The sequence below is a fragment of the Lupinus angustifolius genome, chromosome LG17 (genome assembly GCF_001865875.1).
Source record: "Lupinus angustifolius cultivar Tanjil chromosome LG17, LupAngTanjil_v1.0, whole genome shotgun sequence".
In the NCBI taxonomy this organism is placed as follows: Eukaryota; Viridiplantae; Streptophyta; class Magnoliopsida; order Fabales; family Fabaceae; genus Lupinus; species Lupinus angustifolius.
Genome location: NC_032025.1, coordinates 6,356,208 through 6,378,982, shown reverse-complemented (window position 1 = coordinate 6,378,982; position 22,775 = coordinate 6,356,208). Strand labels below are relative to the sequence as shown.

The 22,775-nt window shown below is 32.5% G+C and overlaps 2 protein-coding genes across 9 annotated transcripts; both read left to right on the top strand.

Moving 5' to 3' along the window:
• LOC109330718 lies at nucleotides 362-2,088 on the top strand. Its single transcript, XM_019564999.1, has 2 exons — nucleotides 362-670; nucleotides 1,378-2,088. The coding sequence occupies exons 1-2, from the start codon at nucleotides 582-584 to the stop codon at nucleotides 1,928-1,930; spliced, it is 642 nt and encodes a 213-aa protein (XP_019420544.1). The 5' UTR covers nucleotides 362-581; the 3' UTR covers nucleotides 1,931-2,088.
• Nucleotides 6,335-11,229, top strand: LOC109331805 (protein IQ-DOMAIN 14-like). 8 transcript variants are annotated; one of them, XM_019566530.1, is made up of 7 exons: nucleotides 6,335-6,463; nucleotides 7,592-7,768; nucleotides 8,390-8,785; nucleotides 9,533-9,751; nucleotides 10,050-10,175; nucleotides 10,306-10,593; nucleotides 10,642-11,229. In XM_019566530.1, exons 1-7 carry the CDS (start codon nucleotides 6,440-6,442, stop codon nucleotides 11,035-11,037), a joined length of 1,626 nt encoding a protein of 541 aa, XP_019422075.1. In that variant the 5' UTR covers nucleotides 6,335-6,439; the 3' UTR covers nucleotides 11,038-11,229. The 8 variants fall into 8 exon arrangements, with proteins under 8 accessions (XP_019422075.1, XP_019422074.1, XP_019422073.1 ...); XM_019566529.1 differs by having other exon boundaries at nucleotides 7,592-7,759; nucleotides 8,393-8,785; nucleotides 10,306-11,229; XM_019566528.1 differs by having other exon boundaries at nucleotides 7,592-7,759; nucleotides 10,306-11,229.

Genomic DNA, 22,775 nt, shown 5'->3' with positions numbered 1-22,775 from the left:
AAAAGATAAGTTATTGATTTTGTTTTTATCTTTAATGATAAAAATATCATCATATTATATTTAAAGTATAAAAGTGTTACATAATACAAATTTTTTATTTATTTTCATGCACTTCAATCTCTGGTATAGAAAATACTCACCTGAACAGAGAATTCTTGTTTTGGAGCACATAATTTTTCTATCATAATAAAGGCATGCCAAGCATGTCTTATACCAATTAGTGGGCTTTGTGATCTCCTCTTCATGGCAATCATAGAGATTAGGAGCAAAATGAAAATATGATTAAGGTTCCACAAAGTAATGAATTTAATAAGGCCATTCCTTACCTTTATGAAGAGATAGGGGGCCACACACCTTGGTAAATAAATTAAAAGTAGTGACATTTCAACTTTGCTAGCCTTTGAAATTTCAAATTCTTTCTCTCACTCAAAATCAGAAGGAATCATGGTAAGGCAAAGCTAAAAAAGAAAAGGGTTGGGGTTGCAATAAAGAATGGTAGAAAAGGAAAAACCCCATCATCTTAGAGTCACAAAATTGGACCAAAAAGCTCTTCCTCTTCTTCTTCACTCTTAACACTACAAATGAAAATATTTTGCTCCCTTCCTCCATATCTCTCATATTTTCACTTTTCTTTGTTCATGCAAGAACCAAAGAACAATTCTAACACAAGGTATGTCCACTATATAACTCTTTCACACAAACACACCCCATGTATATAACTCTATCTCTTATTGCATTTGTTATACTTGTTAACTAATAAACTTTTCTCTAGAAAGTATGAACATCTATAGATTGTATAAAAAATCTTATGTATTAAGCTTTCTGCCATATGCATTCACATTACTAAATTTTTATGTGAAAGTATAACTTCTATAAGTTTGGAGTTTATAAATAAAATTGTTGATATGATTGTGGAGAAAATTCCTAGTATTATTTCTATAAGGCCTAAATTGGTCAAAATGGGAACCACAATCTCATAATTCTAGGATTTTGATTGGTTTAATATTGTTAGACTAAGTCCTCAAAACCGTCATAATGTAATGAATTAGACCATGCCCAAATTATCATTCAAGCCTCAAGGTAGGAAAGGTTCATTCTTTGGTTAACCTGCTTTATAGACTTTTTCAAACAGTGCACCTAAATTTGGAATTAAAAGTTGGCATAGGTAGTTTAGATTACTTTGTTACACAAGGCCTAAGCCTAACCATACAAATGGTTCTTATGGTTATGAAAAAAATGTACATAAATTGAACTTAATTATTTTCCATATTGCTGCTTCTAAAGTGAATGTAGTGAAGGGTATGAAATTATGAATCAAGCAGCTACACCATCTCAAGAACTCATCATGCATGACACATACTTCATTTCACATTGCAGGAAGCCCTGGTATCAGAAACCAATGGATATGGCTACCCTTTGGAAAAGTATGTCCAAATTAACAAACATTGCTACCTCTAATTCCACTATATGGAAAACAATGCCAAAATCACCTCAAGTCCCTACACAAAATTCCAACAAGAACAAGCTGAGAAAATCAACATCTCTTAAGGTTGCTACATCTTTTACTAGGGTATGTTTATGTGCACCTATCTATTCATATAATGATGTCTTTAAAGCTGAAGTCCCACCAAGAAGAAGTAACACTTATCCTAGATCAAAACCACCATTACAAGCTACAACAACACATGAAAGGGTTCATGTTCCTAGTGCTAGGATTAGCACAGAGGGGAGGAAAGTGTTTAGAGGTAAATCTTTGACTGATGATGTTCTAATGAGAAGGTTTGTTATTGAGGAAGAGGCAATGATGCAAGTTAGAAGAAGAAATCAAATGGAAGTTATTAGGAGAAGGAGTATTATGAGGAGAAAAAAGCTTGGGCCTAGTCCACTTAGTAGAATGGTTATGGCAAATGATATTGGACAATTTAATTGATTAGTGTAACTCATGTAGTGTCCAAGTTGGGGAATTTTGATTTCCCATTAGTACTACAAATATTCCTTTTTTCTTCTTCTTTTTTGGGCCTTTTTAATTTTCATCAAATGAACATTTTCTATTCATCCAAGTGTGAGGAAGTAATATATTTAATATGTTAAAAGATGATACATTTAATTTTCTAACACAAACTTTCCTTCTGTTAATTTCCTAAAGAGACTGATTAGTTAGACCAAAACCCTTTTTAAGTTGGTTTAAGCTAATATAACTATAATCTTTAGCTTCAAATTGGTGTTAATTTCATTTCTATAGACAAGACAACCCATAGTCTTAGAACTGAAGAATTCTTTACTTAGTATTCCAAATCTTAAGTCAACAAATGCTGATGCCAACTAACTACTATATGTAGACTTGTTAATTTCCTTATAAGACACTCTAAAAACAGAACTCATAAATAAATCTTGTAGAGCAAGGATAGTGGTTAGAGGCTAAGTTTCAGGCTTTCAGCATATGGATAAGATTCATCCTCTTGTTACTTAGATTTTAAAGGTCATGAGTTTAAATCTTATAAATAATATTTATAAGAGTAAAACTGTGTATACTTATACACCCGAGGTCTCGTTAGATAAAAGTCTTATATACTGAATTACCTTCAAATTAAGGATAGTGGTTATCTCATTTGTATCAGAAAGGCCATGTTAGGTTCTTTGGTGACAAGTATGTGACATAATGTGACTCTGGTACCCATAAAACATGCTCACTTAATTTTTAACTTATCAACTACGTCTTTTTTGTTGTCTTAGATTTAGTTTTAAAATCTGCTTGGTAATCCTCTGCCAATCTTATTTACCCTTTTTGTCAACTGTAAAGTGTATCTCCTAGGAAAAAGATTATTCCATCATAAGCATTATCATCTGCAATTTGGGCCTTGCTCAAGGGGATTGCCCGCTCATCCGTCCTAAAATACCCACCCAACATGTCCTTTTCGTTCATGGACATTTCAAACGGACGGACAGGGCGAGCTATGGATATCAATTATTACTACAATAAGAAATTTGATGGGCCAAATATGACAATAGTAACTCATGTTCTCATCACTTGAGTACAATATAGTCTTACCAATTAAACTTATAAATGGTTTATGCAAATCAAAGTGTTATATTTAGTGTGTCAAATGCTACTGTTCCTATTGTGTCATTGTGTATCCACTTAGTACAATATTATAATGTTTTAGCATTGAAATAAAAAATTAAGAGATAATATATAATATTTTGCAATGTTTCATATATTATCATTTTTAGTTATTTTAAAATTAGGGTGGCCTACAAGCCTGCCCTAAAAGGGTGGGCACAATATTTCATACCCCATTTAAAAATAGACATATCCATATACACCCTATCTTTTATAGGCATTGTGTGGGTATGAACAGGATAAACAGAACGTCTTTAATTGCCAATATTAATAAGCATCTTAAGTAATTTATAAAATTTCAATTCCAAGACTTGAGAGTAATAAAAAATCCACTACAGTAAAATTATAACACATTTGTTTCTGATTTCCTCGGTGAATTTAAGTTAATTTAATTGATACATTTTGTCTTCAATGAAAGGTATTAATTCAAAATTCAAATTGATATTAATTCCTTACATACCATTGGTAATATAAAATAACAGATGATATCTATTTGAATCTTAGAAAATGCGTGCTTTCCCAATCTCTAGAATTTTCAAGAAAGATGCTTTATCATGAACTATATTACTGAAAATGTTATATTATTAGATAAAAATACATTGGTGGGGTTATTACTTTATCATATCTCTCACACTTTGTTCTTTGAAATTGATGGTAGTTACAACTATTGTTTTGCTTGATTGAGAAGATAAGGGAGTTGGGAGTAGTTACCCTTCTCAAGAATGTTTATATAATGAGTTAGTATCTACCTATTATCAACCAAACCAACTATTGGTTTATTCGTTAATGAAGATCTGTGAGTGATTCATTGCATTGGATTGGTATTAACTATTAAGAACTCTGTTTTTCATCATCTTATTAATACTAGAGTGTATCATACACTTAAGATTTAGATTTTAGAGTTTGAATAGAGTGTTGAAGAAAGTAATATAATTTATATTTGTAATAAATCTACCACTTGGATTAATATAACTTTCATTTGTCGGTTGAGGTACATTCTTTATATATACTCCTTTTCCCTCATGAATGCTTAATGGGAATCCTTATACATATTAAATAATCAAATTCCATTTGAAGTGAATCATGTCTTATTATAGGACTCTCTTAAGTTTTTATTGTGATCTTATTTATAGACATTTTAAAAATTATATGTACAATAAATAAATTTATTATCAAAAGATTCTTATTTACTTAGATAATTTGAGTGGAAAGTAGTGATGTAAAAATTGGTTTGTGCTGACCGGTTCAATCGATAAATTAGTCAACCAGTCCCAATATCGATATGGTATAATAATTATATCGGTCCAAACTAACCAAAACCAGTTGAAACCGATTATACTGAATGTTTTTAACTGAACTGTATTCATCATACCAGCTGATTTTTATTTAAAATTAATTTTTTAATAAAAATAAATTTTTTATTGATGTTTCAACATTAATATTAATATATATATATCTAACTTCATTGATATGTGAACCGTTTTTGATAACTAGTAATGTATTAACAACATCACTCCAAAGAGATTTATAGTTTCAATAAATACATATAATTGCTGATAAATTTAATAATTTTATATATTTCAATCTTGCTTAATCCACGTGAAACTACTATAAAAGTATGTACCAGAAAAACTACTATAAAAGTTGTAAATAAGGTCCAAAAGCATTTAAAAACCAGACTAATAAATAGGATGCCAAAGTATTTAAAAAACGTACCACAAGAAATAAAAGCTTACAAATTTATGTCTTTAATTTTGTCATGTACACTATTCCCATATAATACTAACTTTTTAAATTTCTTCGTTAGTATTTTTAAATTGAAAAATAGAACCAACAATTAAGTAAATAACATCATCTGACTTTTGTTAATAATATCAGACTAGATAGAAACTTCTAATACTTGAGAGTCGGGATGGGATATAAAGTTCAAAAATTCCCATTTCAGGATTCTTGAATCTCAATACATTTTACACAAGTACATGCATAGTATAAATTTTTTTATACTAACATATCATCTATTATTAATTTAGATTACTTTTATTTGATAGTCAATAATAATTAATATATAAATAATAAATAATATATTAATAATATAAAAAATAATTATATTGTATACATATTAAATCCTTTCCAAAACTACCCACTCCTTCGTGAAAATAATAATCTAGCACTACTGAGCGCGTGTTATACGGGCTTTGAAGGAGCGTAAGGGCTAAAGCAACATGCAAGTGCCATCGATAAAAGTCTCTACTATTTAAGTACAAAAAAAGAAGTCTCTATAGTACATAGTTTTTTTTGTTAGATCTCAAATTCATATACAAATGTTAGTAAGGTAATAATGACAATAATGAGGAAATAGTTTTTTACACCATATCATATATTTGTCTATTTTTGTCAATTTTTTATGGATAGAGATCACATGTCCCAAACAATGTCACATTTTCTATCCCAAGCTAATCAAAGTGCTATTTTTTATTGCTTTTTATTTTTAAATTTTTTTCTTTATTCACATGTAAGTATGTGATTGACTTGGTATAAGGAAATGCAGTACCATTGGGGACAGGTGACTCCATCCATTTTTTGTATCATCAAGAGTATTTCCACATAATAAGTAAAGAATTAATTTTTTTCGAGGTGTGTGCATATTCTTCCTAATAAATATCGCTTACAATAATCGAACTATTGACATTTTAGTCTTTTTAGTGATCCAATAGGACATAACATTACTGGACCAACATTTTGATTAAAAAATATCTATTTATAAATTAAGTTTTAGAAACAAAAGGAAGAAAAATAAAAGACTTTAGAATTATGAAAGAATTATGAAAGAGTTTATGACTTATAGGTCTTTCTCTGCCTTCTTGATCTAATAGTGAAAGTTATAATAGAAGAAGAAATAGAAAAAAATGTACCAAACTCAGGTATTTATAATAAGTGACTATGAAAATGTTTTGTTGGTGTACACCACATTGTCTTCCAATTGAAGTAAAGTTGGTTGAAGTTGTTCACATTGAGTAAGAAAGTGGCCACCTAGCCCCTTCATCTTTCCCTTTCTCTCATCACTATCATCATGAAACCAAAACAAAGTATATTTTAAGTTCCACACAACAAAAACAAAAACAAAAGAAACAATTATAAATCACATAAAAGGTGGCTAGAGGAAAAGTAACATCATACAAGGTAAGATAGAATTTGATTCCAATATAGAGAACAAAGATTAATATTTGGGAATCATGTGGAGCTAGAGAGAGAGGGTTTCCTCTTCTTGCTCTGTGCATGTTCCTTTGACAGCACTTATAGTTGTTCCTTCTTGTAACTATGGAAACTCTTCCAACCAACAAGGTATATATGATCTTACTGTTTGTTATTAAGAACATTTTTATAAGGTTTATATTTTGTGGTTGTGTTAAATTTGTTTAATTATTATGGTTATGATTCTTTTGTGCATGGACATGTCTGAATTATGGTTCTTCTTCACTTTGGCTTCTGAATTCTCATCAACATGAAACTGATACATTAATAAGATCCTTAAACTCTTATGCTTGTCAGATTTCATAAGACTGTTTTCTTAAGAGTACTATTACTCTAACATTTTTTTATTGATCAAGTCATTAAACTTCTAAAACTGAAAAAATAATTCTCTTTCTGCTGACATGTTAATAGCTTTCATCGGTCAAGTGGTGTAAGGCCCGTTAGATCTCCAAGGGTTCGATTCCTAGGAGTGACACTTGTTGGGAAGACATTTACATATCCCGAAAGGATTAGTTCCTCATCCATAGAGTGGTGAAGGATACCCTTGCTAGTCCCAAACAAGTAGCTTTCATAAATCATGTAGGATTTTCTTTGTTCTTACTTTTTGATTTGATTTTTGGGACAAAATTTATTTCCTTTTTTGTTAATTGACTATGCTACCTTCTCCATGGGTCTGTTTGCATTTTTCTGTTAATAAATTAGTCCTCACCTTAAATTATACTCCATACTATTTCTCTGCTACTTTAATTTATCATACCATATTGTCGTGTACCATTTATATTGGTAATGGTATCTCTTTTTGTTAATATAAGTAAAGAATTCAATGCATTAAAAGTTATAACCTCTTTGATTTTGTTATTAATTTATTCAATTATTTGTTGGCCATCAAAAGCCTGAAAATAAGCAGGAATATAATACTGCTCTTCCATGTTTACACACATTAAATAGTCTATGAAGCTTTTTTTTTGTCTTTGTATGCTACTCCATCTTTATTGCAGAACCATACCAATATGTGTACGTGGTTCGTCATTTTTTACATAATTATTACAATACTTTCTTCATGGCGAACCCAATACGTATCACGTGCTACGGTGAATTCGGTATGAGGAGAAAATTATGCAACTTTGGGAAGAACCATTAGCCCTGAAGTATAATTCTTTGCTTAATTCTTGAATGGCATTTTGATCTTCAATTACTGAATTCATCTTATATGTGTAGCTAGCTGAAAAATCATTAATTCTTAAAAAACCACTAGTATGCACAGGCCGTGATCGTTTATCTTCATTTTCTGTTACAGGGATAAAGAGTAATGCTACTGACATGGGAAAGAAGGGTAGTTGGTTTGCTGCAATAAAGAGGGTTTTTACACACCACTCCAAGGAAAAGGTAGTTAATGTAAGTGCCTTCCTTTTTTGTCTCTATGGAGACACTTGATATGCTTGTAACTGATTTTCTTTTTCTTCTTATGTTGCTGTAATTATATTTGCCAAAAAGATTAATTATTTAAGTCTGCAATTTTTGTGAACAGAGATGTAGCAATGTTGAGAAGTTCCATCATTTTGAATCTTCCAAGTTTCTACACTATTAAAACTTTGTTTGATAGGCATGTATACTGATGTTCAACATATTAAAAATAGTTTTCGAATGTCGGTTAGGTTCCTTCATAGCCATAATAAGTAATTTGAAATATAAGCATTCTTAAATTATGTTGCTTCAAGTATTAGTTTTAATTTTTTATGCCTTTTTTGTCCGAAGTATGAAGTACGAAGCCAAATCTGCATAATGATTCCTCTGTTTTGAAGTCAGTCATCATGTAACATTTCCTTTAAGTTACAACAAGTTTTATATGCAGACCTGTTTCCATTCTTTTTTTCATAAGCAAATATATTATAAAGGGCACAATGGGTGCCAACCCGATTACAACTTGCAACACAAGTCAATACAAGTAATAGGATCAATGCAACATTGTGCAAAAGATAACGAATTACAACCAACAATAATTTTTAACAATGTTAGCAGGATTCAGATAATAGAAGTACAAAAGAGAAGAAGAAGGGAAAACTAAGGCATGGAGAGACCAATTCTTTCATCCCCCTCTTCAGAGAACCAAGCAGCATTGAGAAAATCTTTGGGGAGTTTGAAAGAGAGCAACAAATACTTACCATTAAGCCTCCTACACCTCCCGAGCGACCTAAAACACCACCTTTTGTCCCTCCTAGAGCTGCTTCTCCTAGAGCTCCATCTCCAAGGGCTGCTTCTCCCAGGGCTCCATCAATGCGACCGACCTCTCCTAAAGCTGCATCTTCCCGGATTGTTCATCGCCCCAAGGAGGTTGTCTACAGACCTGAACCAACTTTAAAGAACCAACATGCCTCTGCAACTAAGCTCCAGGCTGCTTTTAGAGGCTATGCTGTAAGCTTTTATATTTTTCTTTTGAATACCACAAATAGAGCTTCTTTTTTTGTTTAAGGTGTATGCTTAGGTGCAGGTTAAGGAATTAAAATAGAAACTAGTAAATGAAATGTAGAAGTTCTTAATATTTTGAAAATCATAAAAGCATATAACACTTTCTGCTTGAAGTAATTAGTTAATTACTGATTAGGATGATTTAATAAAAGGTAGTAATGTTTTTTAACTGTATCCTGAGGGCGCATGCTAACAAAACCCATAAGAATGTGAGGGTTGGCCATAAACTTCATTTGTTAAGTCCTTTGTTGTCTCCATGACCATTGTAATTGTTTAGATGCATATAGTAAAATATTGAGATTTTCTGAATCTCGCACCAGAACAAACTAATGACCAAATTAAATTTTCCTCATTCAAATGCACATATTGACCGTCAAGTTTGTCCAACAATCAGAAAATGGAAAACAAATGCATTTCGTCTATGTATTTTGATATTTTCTGCACCAAAAATATATCTGTTTTAGCCCATGACAATCGGGGAGAAACTATGCTTTGACGTGGATACCAGTTAAATTTCATCATAATAACAATTGACAATGAGATGAGTACCCTAGCAGATATTTAAACCGAGAATATAAGCCATGCGATGTGGGACTTACACCCCAACATAATGCACCAAATCTTTAATTTTTCTTCTTTTCATTGATATGAAACAAAAAATCCACCTTCTCATATTTAGTACTTACAATACAGGCCAGGAGGAGTTTTAGAGCTCTAAAAGGTTTGGTGAGGCTTCAAGGAGTGGTAAGAGGACAGAATGTGAAGAGGCAGACGGTTAATGCCATGAAACACATGCAGCTGTTGGTGCGAGTTCAATCTCAGATTCAATCTCGAAGGATCCAGATGCTAGAAAACCAGGCACGATATCAAGCTGAGTTCAAGAATGATAATGCAAGTACCATAGGAAAACTGGTGAGCCTTCTTACTTGTACCATCCTCTGGGGTCCTATTAGGAACTTGTTGAGAACATCGGAACATGGATAAATGCACGCAATATATGACTTCTGCTGGAAACAAAAAGTTTAATTAATTACTATCAGCTAAGCGGCAGGAACTATAACTAACTATAGCTCGGGTGTCAAGAACTTACGCTTGGACAACTCCATTTGATGTATATTCAGAAGTGTGGGCATGTTTGGATTTCCAACTGTCTTTTTCGATATGTAAATAAAAAACCAAGTGATCTTGATAATTTGGAATTTTGTTGTAGTCTGAGGCACATGAAAACTGGGATGATAGCTTACTGACGAAAGAGGAAATAGAGGCAAGGTTGCAGAGGAAGGTGGAAGCAATCCTCAAAAGAGAAAGAGCAATGGCATTTGCATATTCACATCAGGTACTCACCAACATATCCTGAACCTTAAGGGTCTGTGATTACTTAGCATTTTTTATTCTATTTTTCGTTGTCTTTTCTATTGGAACAACAAAACCTCTATTTGTCATAACTTTGTTGACTCTACCAACAGTTGTGGAAAGGCACTCCAAAATCAAATCAAACACCAGTGACCGATATGCGACCTGGCGGATTTCCATGGTGGTGGAACTGGTTGGAAAGACAACTTCCAGCTGCAGCAAATCCACAAGAAAGACAAATCTTAAAGAATTTCCATCTTACACCTCCGAGACCATACTCAGAACAAAAGACTAGTCCAAGACCAACCTCAAGTACTCCTATGCAGCATCATTTTGTCTTTGATAATATGGACACTCCAACCCCGAAATCGACTAAATCAACTATAGTGACATCTTCAAAACCTGCAAGAACTCCTCCATACAGAACTCCACAAGCAAACAGCTCAAAGTATTCAAGGCCAAGGGCTATTGCAGCACATTCACCTTTTGATGTTCCACTAAAGGATGATGAAAGTCTCACTAGCTGCCCTCCATTTTCAGTGCCAAACTTCATGGCTCCAACAGCTTCGGCTACGGCCAAAGTTCGCGCTAATAGTAATCCAAGAGAAAGGTTTGGTGGGACTCCAACCAGTGAATCATCAAAGAGAAGATCTTCATTTCCTTTGTCACAAGGAATTGGATCCTTCAAATGGACTAAAGGGTCATTGTTCTCAAACAAGGATTCTAGCTCTAAGAGGGTGCCTGATAAATATAACTCACTTGAGTCTATAGGAAACATGAGTGTGGATTCAACAGTGTCTATGCCTGCAGCAATGGGAAGAAAACCATTTACAAGATTTGTGTGATTTTTTTTGTTTGTTTTATTCTTTTAACCAATTTATTTTGTTCATGTTGGTGATGTTATATCAGTTACATTATTACTGTTGAGTGTATTGGTGATAGTTTGACAAGAATTATAGCAGTTGTAAACTACAGTAATAAAAACAATAGGAAATGATGGTTTGGTTTGAGGTTTTTTCCTTTTCTTTTGGGTTTAATAGTACCTTAAATTCAATTTATTTGTCCTTCAACAAGTTCATATACTAATTTCTTTGTGTTTTCATAATCACTTCTTACTTGTTGATGGATAGATAGGTATCACATATCATGTGAAATAATGTTACTAATTAGCTATAACTTCCTTCTGCGTTGTGCATATAAATCGAAACGTTAAATGTTATAAATCGAATTACATTAAAGAATGCTGTTAATTCGAAACGTTAACCTATATAAATCTAAAATATATATCTAATGTGCATGCAACATTTTAGTCATGTTAAATGTTTTCTAGTATTTTTTTCCTTCTGGGATGTGCAATTTTAAGATTTTGGGGTGATATAAATATAAATTTGTATACATATTTTTGTATGAATATATTACTTACTAATCTGTCTTAAGAATTATTCAATCCTTACAAAATATAATTTAGATACAAAAATCTTATAATAATATAATTTGTGCATCATAATAATGAATGAAATAAAATAGTAAAAAAAAACTGTCTTAATCAGAAAACTGAAGGTAGAGTTGCAAGTTACATTAAACAGTTCAAAATATATTAGAATAAGACTAATGAAATGACACAATTTTTCATGGTGTATATATGCACATCCTCTAAATATTATTCTTGGTAAAACAGAATTTATGACCCAACAAAGGTATAAGAGAATTTATTGAATAGAGAAAAAGGAATTTATTGTGTATATCTACAAAGAAGAGAAACAAGTCTATTTATAGCAACTTAACCACCAGAAAACTAACAAATTCTATTAGTGGAAAGTAACTGACTTAACTAACTAACATACTCTATTAACTTCCTAAAGCTGAATGCAAAGAAAAGAATAAAGAACAATAAACAAAGCCAAAACCAGAATGCAAAGAACTTAGTGATAATTTCTTGAACATTCCCCCTCAAGTTGGATGGTGGATGTCATAAAGGCCCAACTTGGAGATGAATTGGTTGAATGATTTGTTGTGGAGTGGTTTTGTGAAAACATCAACTAGTTGAGCACTGGACGGAACTTGAAGTAAGTGGACCAAACCATTATGAATCTTTTCACGAACTACGTGGAAATCTATCTCGATGTGCTTCGTTCGTTCATGAAAAACTGGGTTGTATGCAAGATAAATTTCAGACTTGTTGTCACAGAAAATAGAGGTTGCATATGTGCTTGGAATGTGCAAGTCATCAAACAAGTATTTTAGCCATTGTAATTCGCAAACCAATGTTCCTAGTGTCTTGTATCCTGCTTCAGAGGATGATCGACTCACAGTATTTTGCTTTTTTGTTTTCCAGGAAATCAAGGTGTGTCCTATAAAAATGAAAAAACCAGTAATAGATTTTCGTGAATCTAGGCAAGAAGCCCAATCTGAATAGGAAAAAGCTGTAATTTTCATAGAAGTGGTAGATGGAAAGAATAAACCTTTTGTAGGATAGCCTTTAAGGTAATGAAGAACTCAGATTGCAGCCTTGTAATGATAATCAGTTGGTCTTGATATATAAAGACTAAGTTGTTACACAACATAACATATGGCAGGCCTTGAGATTGTAAGGTAAAGTAATTTACCTACCAATCTTCTGTAGGATGATGGATCAGTGAGGTGAGTGCCTGCATCGAGTTGGAGCTTGGTTGAAGGGTCAAAAGGAGTGTGTGTAGGTTTGCTGGCCAAACAACCTGTGTCTTCAAGTAAAGAGAGGACATATTTCCTTTGGTTCAAATGGATTCCAGAGGCAGATCTAGCAATTTCTAAGCCTAGGAAATATCTAAGGGATCCTAAGTATTTGATATTGAAGGAGCAGTGTAACACTTCTTTAACATGGTTTATTTCTTGCATACTATATCCTACTAAAACCATATCATCTACATAAACTAGGATGACAGTAAAAGTAGATGAGGTTTTCTTGGTAAAAAGAGCTTGGTCATCATGAGAGTGATGGTAACCTAAGGACACTAGTTTAGAGGAGAGGGTAGTATGCCACTCACAACTTGTTTGCTTGAGACCATAAAGGGATTTGTGTAATTTACAAACATGGTTAGGATTTGGAGAATTTAGGCCAGGTGGGGGAAGCATGTAAACTTCTTCATGCAAATCACCATGAAGAAAAGAATTGTTGACATCTAGTTGTTCTAGATGCCAAGATTTGGAGGCTGCTATTGCAAAAGCTACTCTAACAGTGGTAATCTTAACCACAGGAGAAAAATTTTCAAAATAGTCTACCCCTTCTAATTGAGTATAACCCTTGGCTACAAGTCTTGCTTTGTATTGTACTATGGTGCCATCTGTATTGTATTTTATTTTCTAAACCCATTTGCAGCCAATAGGGGTCTTATCATGAGGCAGTGACATGAGAGTCCATGTATTATTGTTTTGTAAGACATTGAGCTCATTGTGCATAGTTGTTTGCCAATGTGGGAGAAGAGAAGCTTGTTTGTATGTAGAGGGTTCTTGAGTAGTAGAAATGAAAAAAAAAATGTTTATAAGTTGGAGAGCAGTAATCATAGGTAAGAATAGAGGATATGTGGTAGGGGATATTGGAAGGTGTAGGTAATTTGGAAGCTGTTTAGGCAAGGTGGCAGTGGTAGCCTGTAAGGTAGGATGGAAGTCTTTTGTCTCTAGTAGATTGTCTTATAGGGACTGGTGGTGGTGAGGATGAAGAGATATGAGAGGAATGATTATTATTATCGGGAATGGGTGGTGTGGGAGGTTGTGTGATGGTGGCTGATAGGGGTGGGGAATCTAGGAGGTATTGAGTTTTGAGGGTAGATCTGTAGGGTGGTGAGACATGTTGTGTGTTGGGAGAAGAGTGATGGTGTGGAAATTCAGATTCATAGAAGATAACATTCCTTGAGACAAGAAGAATATGAGAGTGTAAGTCATAGAGTAGAAATCCTTTAGTGCCTTCTTGATATCCAAGAAAGGCACATTTCCTAGCCATGTGTTGGAATTTGGTTCTATGAGATTGGATGGTGCTAACATAGGAGAGGCAGCCAGAAACTCTTAAGTTGTCAAAGGAAGGTTGTGTGTTATAAAGCATTGTGTAAGGACTGGAATTCTTAAGGATAGGAGTTGGTAGTCTGTTTACGATGTAGAGTGCATGTTGGATAGAAAAGTTCCATAGTTTGGGTCGTAGGTGAGAGTGGAAATATAAGGCTCTAGCAACATTTATGATGTGTTGGTGTTCCCTTTTTACTACTCCATTTTGTTGTGGAGTTTCCACACAAGTGGTTTGATGCAAGATACCTCTAGACTTTAGGAATGAACGCATTAAAAACTCTACTCCATTATCACTTCTAAGAATTTTTTAGTTTGGTGTGAAATTGAGTGTTAATGTAGGAAATAAAATTGATCAAGTTCTATCTAGTTTCACTTTTAGATTTCATCATAATGCCCCAAGTAAACCCAGCGTAATCATCTACTAAGGTAAGAAAATATCTATGCCCAAAGATAGATGGAATTGAATAAGGACCTCAAATATCAACATGTAATAATTCAAAGCAAGAAGTCTATGTTATACTACTCTTGAATGGCAACCTTTTATGTTTAGAAAAATGGCAGGCATCACAGGGAGGTAAAATGTTTTTACAGACTTTTATAAAGGGAAATTGAGTACAAAGTAATTGAAGAACATTGATAGAAATATATCCAAATCTTAAATGCCATAGACATTATTATCCGGTGTTTGTGCAGAAGAGGCAATAATAGTCTTTATTTGAGGGAGGTTGATTAGGAATAAGCCTTGTTGGAGCTTAGTTGAACCAATCATCCTCCTTGAAGTATTCTACACAATGGCACAAATGTCATTTGAGAACATAACATAGCAATTTAAGGTTTGGATTAGTTTGTTAACAGAGACCAAATTAACATGGAAAGTAGGAACATATAGCACATCATACAAGGTAAGGGTGGGGGATAAACATTTATTTCCATAGATTGAAGTTGGAACCTTGTCACCATTGGGCAAAGTTATAAAAATGGGAGATATCTTTCTATAATTGGAAAATAAATTCAGATCAAAGCTAATGTGATATGTTGCCCCAGTGTCAAGTAACCAATGTGATAGTAACATACCTACAGTTGGAGGAGGAATGATAGTGTTCACAACAGAGTTAGCATTATGGGTTATATCTTCCTTGTTTTGTTGAATGAGAGCCAATATTCTTTGGTATTGTTCATCAGTAAAGGAGGGTGCAGAATGTTGATAAATGTCTTTAGGAGATGTGGATAGAGTGTGAGTGTTCTCATTATCTAGGGGAAACCAACTGCATGATTTACCATTCTATTTGATCTATTTTGTTGAAAACCAGGTGGATAACCATGCTTCAAAAAACATGTTTCTATTGTGTGGTTGGTTCTTTGACGGTATGTAAAAAAACGATTTCCTTAGCCTCTTCCTTGTGTTATGAATCTACCCCCTCTCCCCCTATATGGTTGGCTTCCCCTACCTCTAAAATTCTGGAAGGTATTGTTATTGTTTTTGAATTGTTGTATATTAGCATAAAGTGCCTTTGTGTCAAGCTCAAGGATGAGATTAACCATTTGTCTTTCTTGTTAGTTTAACATAGAACATGCCTTTGTAATGTCAGGAAGAGGTTCAATGAACATAATTTCGGATCATACGTGAGCATATTGCTCACTTAGCCCTTTAAGAAACCTTATCACATAATCTTGTTTTCTATAGTTTTTAAATCTCTCAATTATCCCACAAAAACAAGTTACTCTTTGTGTTATGTCACAAGGGCATGTCATGGTGCATTTGCAATTTCCAATAGGTCTAAAATTGTCTGTTTCATCACAAAGTGTTTTCAATTGTGTGTAATACTGAGAAATATCATAATTACCTTGATGCAAATGATAAAATTCTTCATGTAGATCTGCTATCCGAAATATGTCACCTTGAGAGAACCTTGCTTGAAGATCTTTCCAAGTTTCACTTGATGTCTCTATCCAAAGTATTGAATTCACTATGGAGTCTTCAACCGCATTGTGAATCCATGATAGCAGCATGGTATTGCATCTTACCCAAGGATCATAAAGAGGATCATATGTAGTAGGTGGAGTGATGGTGCCATCCAAGAATTTAGTTTTGTTCTTGGACTGTAAAGCTAGTTTTATGGCCCTTGACTATGAATGATAATTTTTACCATTTAAGAGTGGATTAACGAGGACCTGAGCTGGATTATCGTTTGAATTGAGAAAGAAAGGATTTGAGGGATTAGTATTGAATTGAGAAAGAAAGTATTGTAATGTGGAAGGCTTTGATGAATGAAAGGGAGAAGAAGACGAATCAGAGCTTATAAACTCTGATACCATCTTGGTAAAACAAAATTCATGATCTAAAAGAGGTATAAGAGAATTTATTGAATAAAGAAAAAGGAAGTTCTTGTGTGTATCTACAAAGAGGAGAAATAAGCCTATTTATAGCAACCTAACCACCAGAAAACTAACATATTCTATCAGTGGAAAGTAACTGACTCAACTAACTAACAGACTCTATTAACTACCTAAAGTTGAATGCAAAGAAAAGAATAAAGAACTAAAGAACAATAAACAAAGCCAAAACCAGAATGCAAAGAACTTGGTGATAATTTCTTTAACAATTATCCTCTTGTTTTATGAGTAAAAAATTAATCTTTTTCAGGTGTATAATTGTCTCTCCTTACAAGTGTCATTAGTATTTGATCATTTAATCTTTCTGGATTTAGCGGGACTTTATTGCACTTGACCAACGTCTTATTGTTTCACTCTCCAAATGTGTAATAGACTTTGAAAATGACATAAATTAAATAAAAAAGTTTATAAAAATCTAAAATATATGTACAAATAACAAATATTGAAAGTTTGTGGGTGCAAATGCTGTATAATCTTAAAACATATGTCTGAATAACAAATATTGAAAGTTGAAAGATACTTCTCCTCCAAGCTCCATCCATGTATTCAAGTAATCCAATGCCATTCTTTCGGTTTGTTTGTCTATGAACTTAAACCGCAAAAAAGAGTATGAAAACACACATACATGAAAGGTGCTGATAATACTATTTATCTTAGGTAACAAACAAATTGCATATTTTCTTCATCAGCAAAGATGGTATAAAAGAACAATGATGAAAATTTCGAATATCTGCCAACATATTTGAAGTTGACATGGCAAAACAAAATATAGAGCAAAAACCAATCTTGCTAATATAGTTTGCGTGTTTTGATTAAATTTACACGCGTTGCTCATTTTCATTGATGTGGGTTTTTATGAATTGGACATTTGTTCTCATAATGTACGAGAAAAATAAAAGTAGAGTTGCACTCTGTTCCATACATTTCAGTTACTTCTAGAACATTTAAAACAATTGACAAAAATGCATATAATAATCCGGTATGAATCCCATGTATTATTGATTTATCATTTATCACTATCTTATGTATATAAATATTATACTCTTAAAATAATTCATTAATGATTGATTTAGTTTCCATAGAGCGTCATTTCAAATTCATTTACTCAGGTGGAATCTTTATTAGTGCGGGATAATTATAAGTATTTTTATAAGTGTATGGACTGTTCTAATTATCAAGATGCTCTACCCAGATCTAATTAGCCTAGACTTTTTATGAAAATATATTTTCCAAATATTTTTACTCGGAATTTTCTCATCATTATTTATAATGTTCTATTTTAGATTAAAAATAGGTTAGTTGAAAAATATCTATATTTTAATTTTTCAATATATAGTAATAAAAAACCATATACATGTATCCACAACTTCAAATATCAAAAGATGAAAATATGTAAGTATAATTAAAACAACTGTTATTTTGGGATTTTAGTTTACTTAATTTTTTAATTTGGTCCTCAATTTTTTTCTCATCTTAGTCTGTTAATTATATTTTTGCTTTTATTTTAGTTACTCCGTCGATAGTTTGTGAAGCCATATTCATAAAGGGAATTGATGTTAGACTATAAAAATTAGTTTTTGAATTATTATACTCGTATAATTAATTTATATTTCCAACTCATATCATATTCTTATTATCTATCTAAATTTAAATATATTATTGTCACTAATAATACATTTATATATCATTTTTAAACCATTCAATGTAAACAAGACAGGAATGGTTAAAGTAAGATTTTTTGTAGTAGGAATCAATACTGTAATATAGTAAAAAAAATAAAAGAATAAATAAAGGAAAAAAATAATACATATCATACGTTTTAGAACCAAAGTTAACTTCTAAAAGTTTCTAAAATGGAGGCTAACTTTTGTATACTCTATTTATTTTTTGTTTATCTTATTAACATTTTCAATAAACTATAAGCTATAAATTTTAAACTCATTTTTTATTTAATAAATTAGAAATTTTTGTTAACTACAGGAAAAACGAAGTTTAGCCAAAGCTAAAACCTTGGCAGGATGACTAAAAAAGAATAAGTGACTACCACAAGGACGTGGCTAAATAATTACCCACGTTTTATGCACATGTGGTAGTCAAAAAAGTTTAGTGACGAATTTGTTCAACTTTGCCTACAGTTTTAACTGCAATAATTAAATTATGGTTTTTTAGCCACACACTTATAACCATCAATAAATCTAGCTTGATTTCTTTTTAAAAAAAACATCTAGATGACAAAATCAAGCTTCTCAAAATAAAACTAACCCAGTAGTACTCAAGGATGCAATTGACATATATGAAATAAATTCAAATGATATAACTATATGATGATTCAAAATAGAAAGAGGCAAAAACATTTAGCTTTTAGAGTATCTAACTTATAGAAGGAGGCAAATGTCTAAAGCCAAGGATGATTTAGACCTTGAGCTTAAGTATTGTTTTATCTGCAGGAGGCAAAACACCAAAGAAAATGATAAAAAGTTGTTTACTTTTAGAAGGATAATGATCATGGATCTTGAAGCGTTGAAGGAAAGTCTTGAATTTGGTATGGATCTGTCTTGAGAGTTAAGCCATTCTACCTTCATCAATTACATGTGAATGTTGAGTCTCTGTACTGTTGATAATGATATGTATAGTGATTGTAAGCCTTGACATAGGACTTCTTGAGCCCTATAGTTTATTTTATTCCTCTTAAAGGAGCCTCCTGCGACTCGAACTCATGACATGACTTTAGTAACTTATAATCATTGATTCCATTGAGTCACCATCACTAATGAAATTTATGACTATAAATCCATGAGGTCATAGGTTCAAGTAACTCCATGAACTCATGACTTCAGTAACTCCCCATAGAGACAAAATACTGCAAAGATATTTAAGCTGACATGTTAAATGGAATTATAAAGGATAACATGTTAAGGCTGGGGTGTTACAACAATCATCTCTAAACTTCACTTTATGAATAGGTGATGTTAACAACATCATTGTTGGAAGTGGAACTAACATACATGATAATTCCCTTGTTCATGTTGCATAGTGAAATTTAAGTGGGAAGATATTGCCCACTATTATTGGTAATAATGTTACTATAGGTGTGTCATATTTTACTATCAGCTTCATGAATGTTGCTGCTATGTTCTATCCTTAAACGGGAGTTTATGTTAAAAAAATCACTGACCAGGTCATAGTGCTGTTATACATGGTTGTACTAACGCTACTTGATGGTGTTGTTGTTGAGAAAAATGCCATTGTGGCTGCTGGAGCACTTGTGAAATAGAATACAAGGATTCCAAGTGGTGAGGTAAGTTTGTGTTGTTTGGCCTATCAAACTCAAATATGAGTGTCTTCGTGCGTGCTTCAACTGTTGAAAAAGAATGGAAAAAATGTATACCAGTGTTGTGAAAGGTATACCAATATATTAATCTATTCTTGGAATTCTAAGTTGATAACTTTGAGCTTCAAACACCTAGCAAACCTGACCGAATTATACCTACAAGTTCATAGTTATTGGAAAGTATGTAGAGGTTTTTGAGTGGTACCAATGAAATCAATAGAAATTAGTAGAAGTTCACAAGTTCACAAGGCACTTCTGTAAGTTTGCTTCCATGAAAAGGAATATGGATCTGATCATTGTCCAAAGCTGGATTACACTCCTTCAAAATTAGGTATTAAGAAATTAGTAGAAGTCATAAATTAGGGTTCTACAAAGGAAGTTAACCTCATTGGTGAAACAAGTTATAACTGACCAACAGAAAAAGAAAAAAGAGTGAATCTCTGTATTGTTTGTTACGAGAGAAAGAAGGAAGAAAAATAAGAGAAATTAAACATTTGTTTTATTCTCTCAATTTCTTCTCATAAATAGAGAGAAAGAGTGTTAATGAGACTCATACAATTTTTTACTTTCTCTCCTTCCTCACCTCCAAACCAAAAGGGAGAAATTTCATATCTGGATTCTCCATTAATAGAGAGTAAGTGCTTGTTTTTACTCATATTTTCAATGATAAAAAATGTGATTTCACGGTAAACAAAGGGATAAAAATGTTATTACATGTAACATTTTGTGTGTTATTGTATAACACGCGTCTCTTCATTAATGAAGATGATCCTTACTCTATCCATGTGATGCCTTTATTATGAAGTAGTATCATCTCTAGTAGTGGAGAAAGACATGTTCTTATTTTTTATACTTACAATAAAGTATAAAAATGTCATATCATATTTAAAAAGATAAAAGTGTTTTTGATATGGATCTGTGAATACTCACTTACTTTTGTCTGGTCCATTGTTCAACATATAAAATAGATTCTAGTTTATATTTATTAGAATTATTTTATGAAATATTGATATGCATGATGTTAAAGTTTGTGTATAGCTTGTTATAGTAAGCATTGGTTGAAAAAAAATCTCAATGGGCTAGAAGTTGGGCCTTTAAATTTAATCACTAATTCCTCATTTTATTGATCACTACATTGTTTATATGTATAAGGTAACATTATAGGTCCTTTTCTTTAATTTATTTTATTTGGAATAAAACTCATTATGGTAATTACTCATAAACTGATTTCTGATAATAAAAATAGATATTAATATTTAATTCGAAATCAGTTTTATAATGAAATAAGAGCTTAAGGTGGGTTCCTAAAGTCATGAAACCACTATGTGAGAGTTAGGGGTGGTTACCCAATTTTAAGGAAAATGTGATAGGCTTCATCCTTTTAACCAGAGAGTAACAAACAAGAAAATGGAGAGAACACTGGCACTAAAGAAAAAAAGAAGAAGAAAAAAGCACGTAAAAAAAACATGATAGTATAAACTGTCACATACAGACACACGGGTACAGAGAGATTGGAGGAAGAGGAATTTGAATGCTAAAAGGGCACAACCAACAAAGCAAGCAATAAACAAAGACACCAGGTTAGTCATTCATACCACATCCATAATATCTACACATGAAAAAAGATGTTTTTTTGTCTAGCATTGTCCTCGTTATACTTTAAGAGAAACATATATATATGTATTAGTTGCATTCAAAAGCATTCCATCATTAGGCCTAAGCATTCCATCGTGTTGTATCTTGCATCTTACTTCAAGTCGAAAAATGGTCGCAGTCATTTGTATTGCTTCTACTATTCATCGAAGTAAGAAGATGGTTAACGACCAATGTCGACTCTCCACTTATTAGTTCTCTCTTTAAAAATATATAAGTTATTTAAAAGTAAAAATGTTATAATTAATTTTGGGATATAATGACGAGGTTACAACTCGTATTGTGTCTTTCTCTTTGCTTCGAGTCGAGAACCGGTCGCGGCCATTTGTACTGCTTCTGCTATCTATCGAACTATGAAGAAGGTAAGCAATCAATGTTGACTATTCGTCTATTAATTCTACTTCAATTAAATTCAAACAAAATTCTAAGCTTTACTTTATAAAAATAATAACAAGTTTTAATTGTTTTAGGATTCAATAGCGAGGTTACAACTCGTATCGCATCTTTCTCTTCCCTTCAAGCCGAGAACCGGCCGCGGTCACTTGTACTGCGTCTGCTATCTATCAAAGTGGGAAGAGGGTAAGCAATCAATGTTGACTATTTGTCTATTAATTCCACTTCAATTAAATTCAAACAATTTTTATCTTTCTTTTTAAATCCAACCAAATTAATTTTTTAAGAATTACGTAGTCTTGATTTCCCTGTTGCACACGGGGATACGTAGGAGCAATATGAACTTGTCACACACAAATAAAAATATAAAAAATATTTTTTTTAAGCAATTTAATTTCAATAAATTAAGGGTATTCAATTAGTTATGGTACCGTTTTATTACGGGCGAATGAGGTGCTAATACCTTCTCCAATTCGTAATCGACTCCCCAATTCTATATTTTTAACCATAAAATGTAGTTGCGACTCTAAGAGGTCGTGTAACCGAAAATCGGGGCACGACAGCTGGCGACTCTGCTGGGGACATTTTTTTAAGAGAGTCCGGCCCAATACTACTTTTTGCATGTTTGTTTTATACCCTTATGTCTTCGTTGTTTGTGCAAACTTGTGTATGCATCTTTATTTATGTTATTTATTTATTTTTCGAGTCAATGAATTATCTTGAACGTACTCACCTATTTCTTGTGCAGCTTTTGGGGATGGATTTATTTTATGGTCT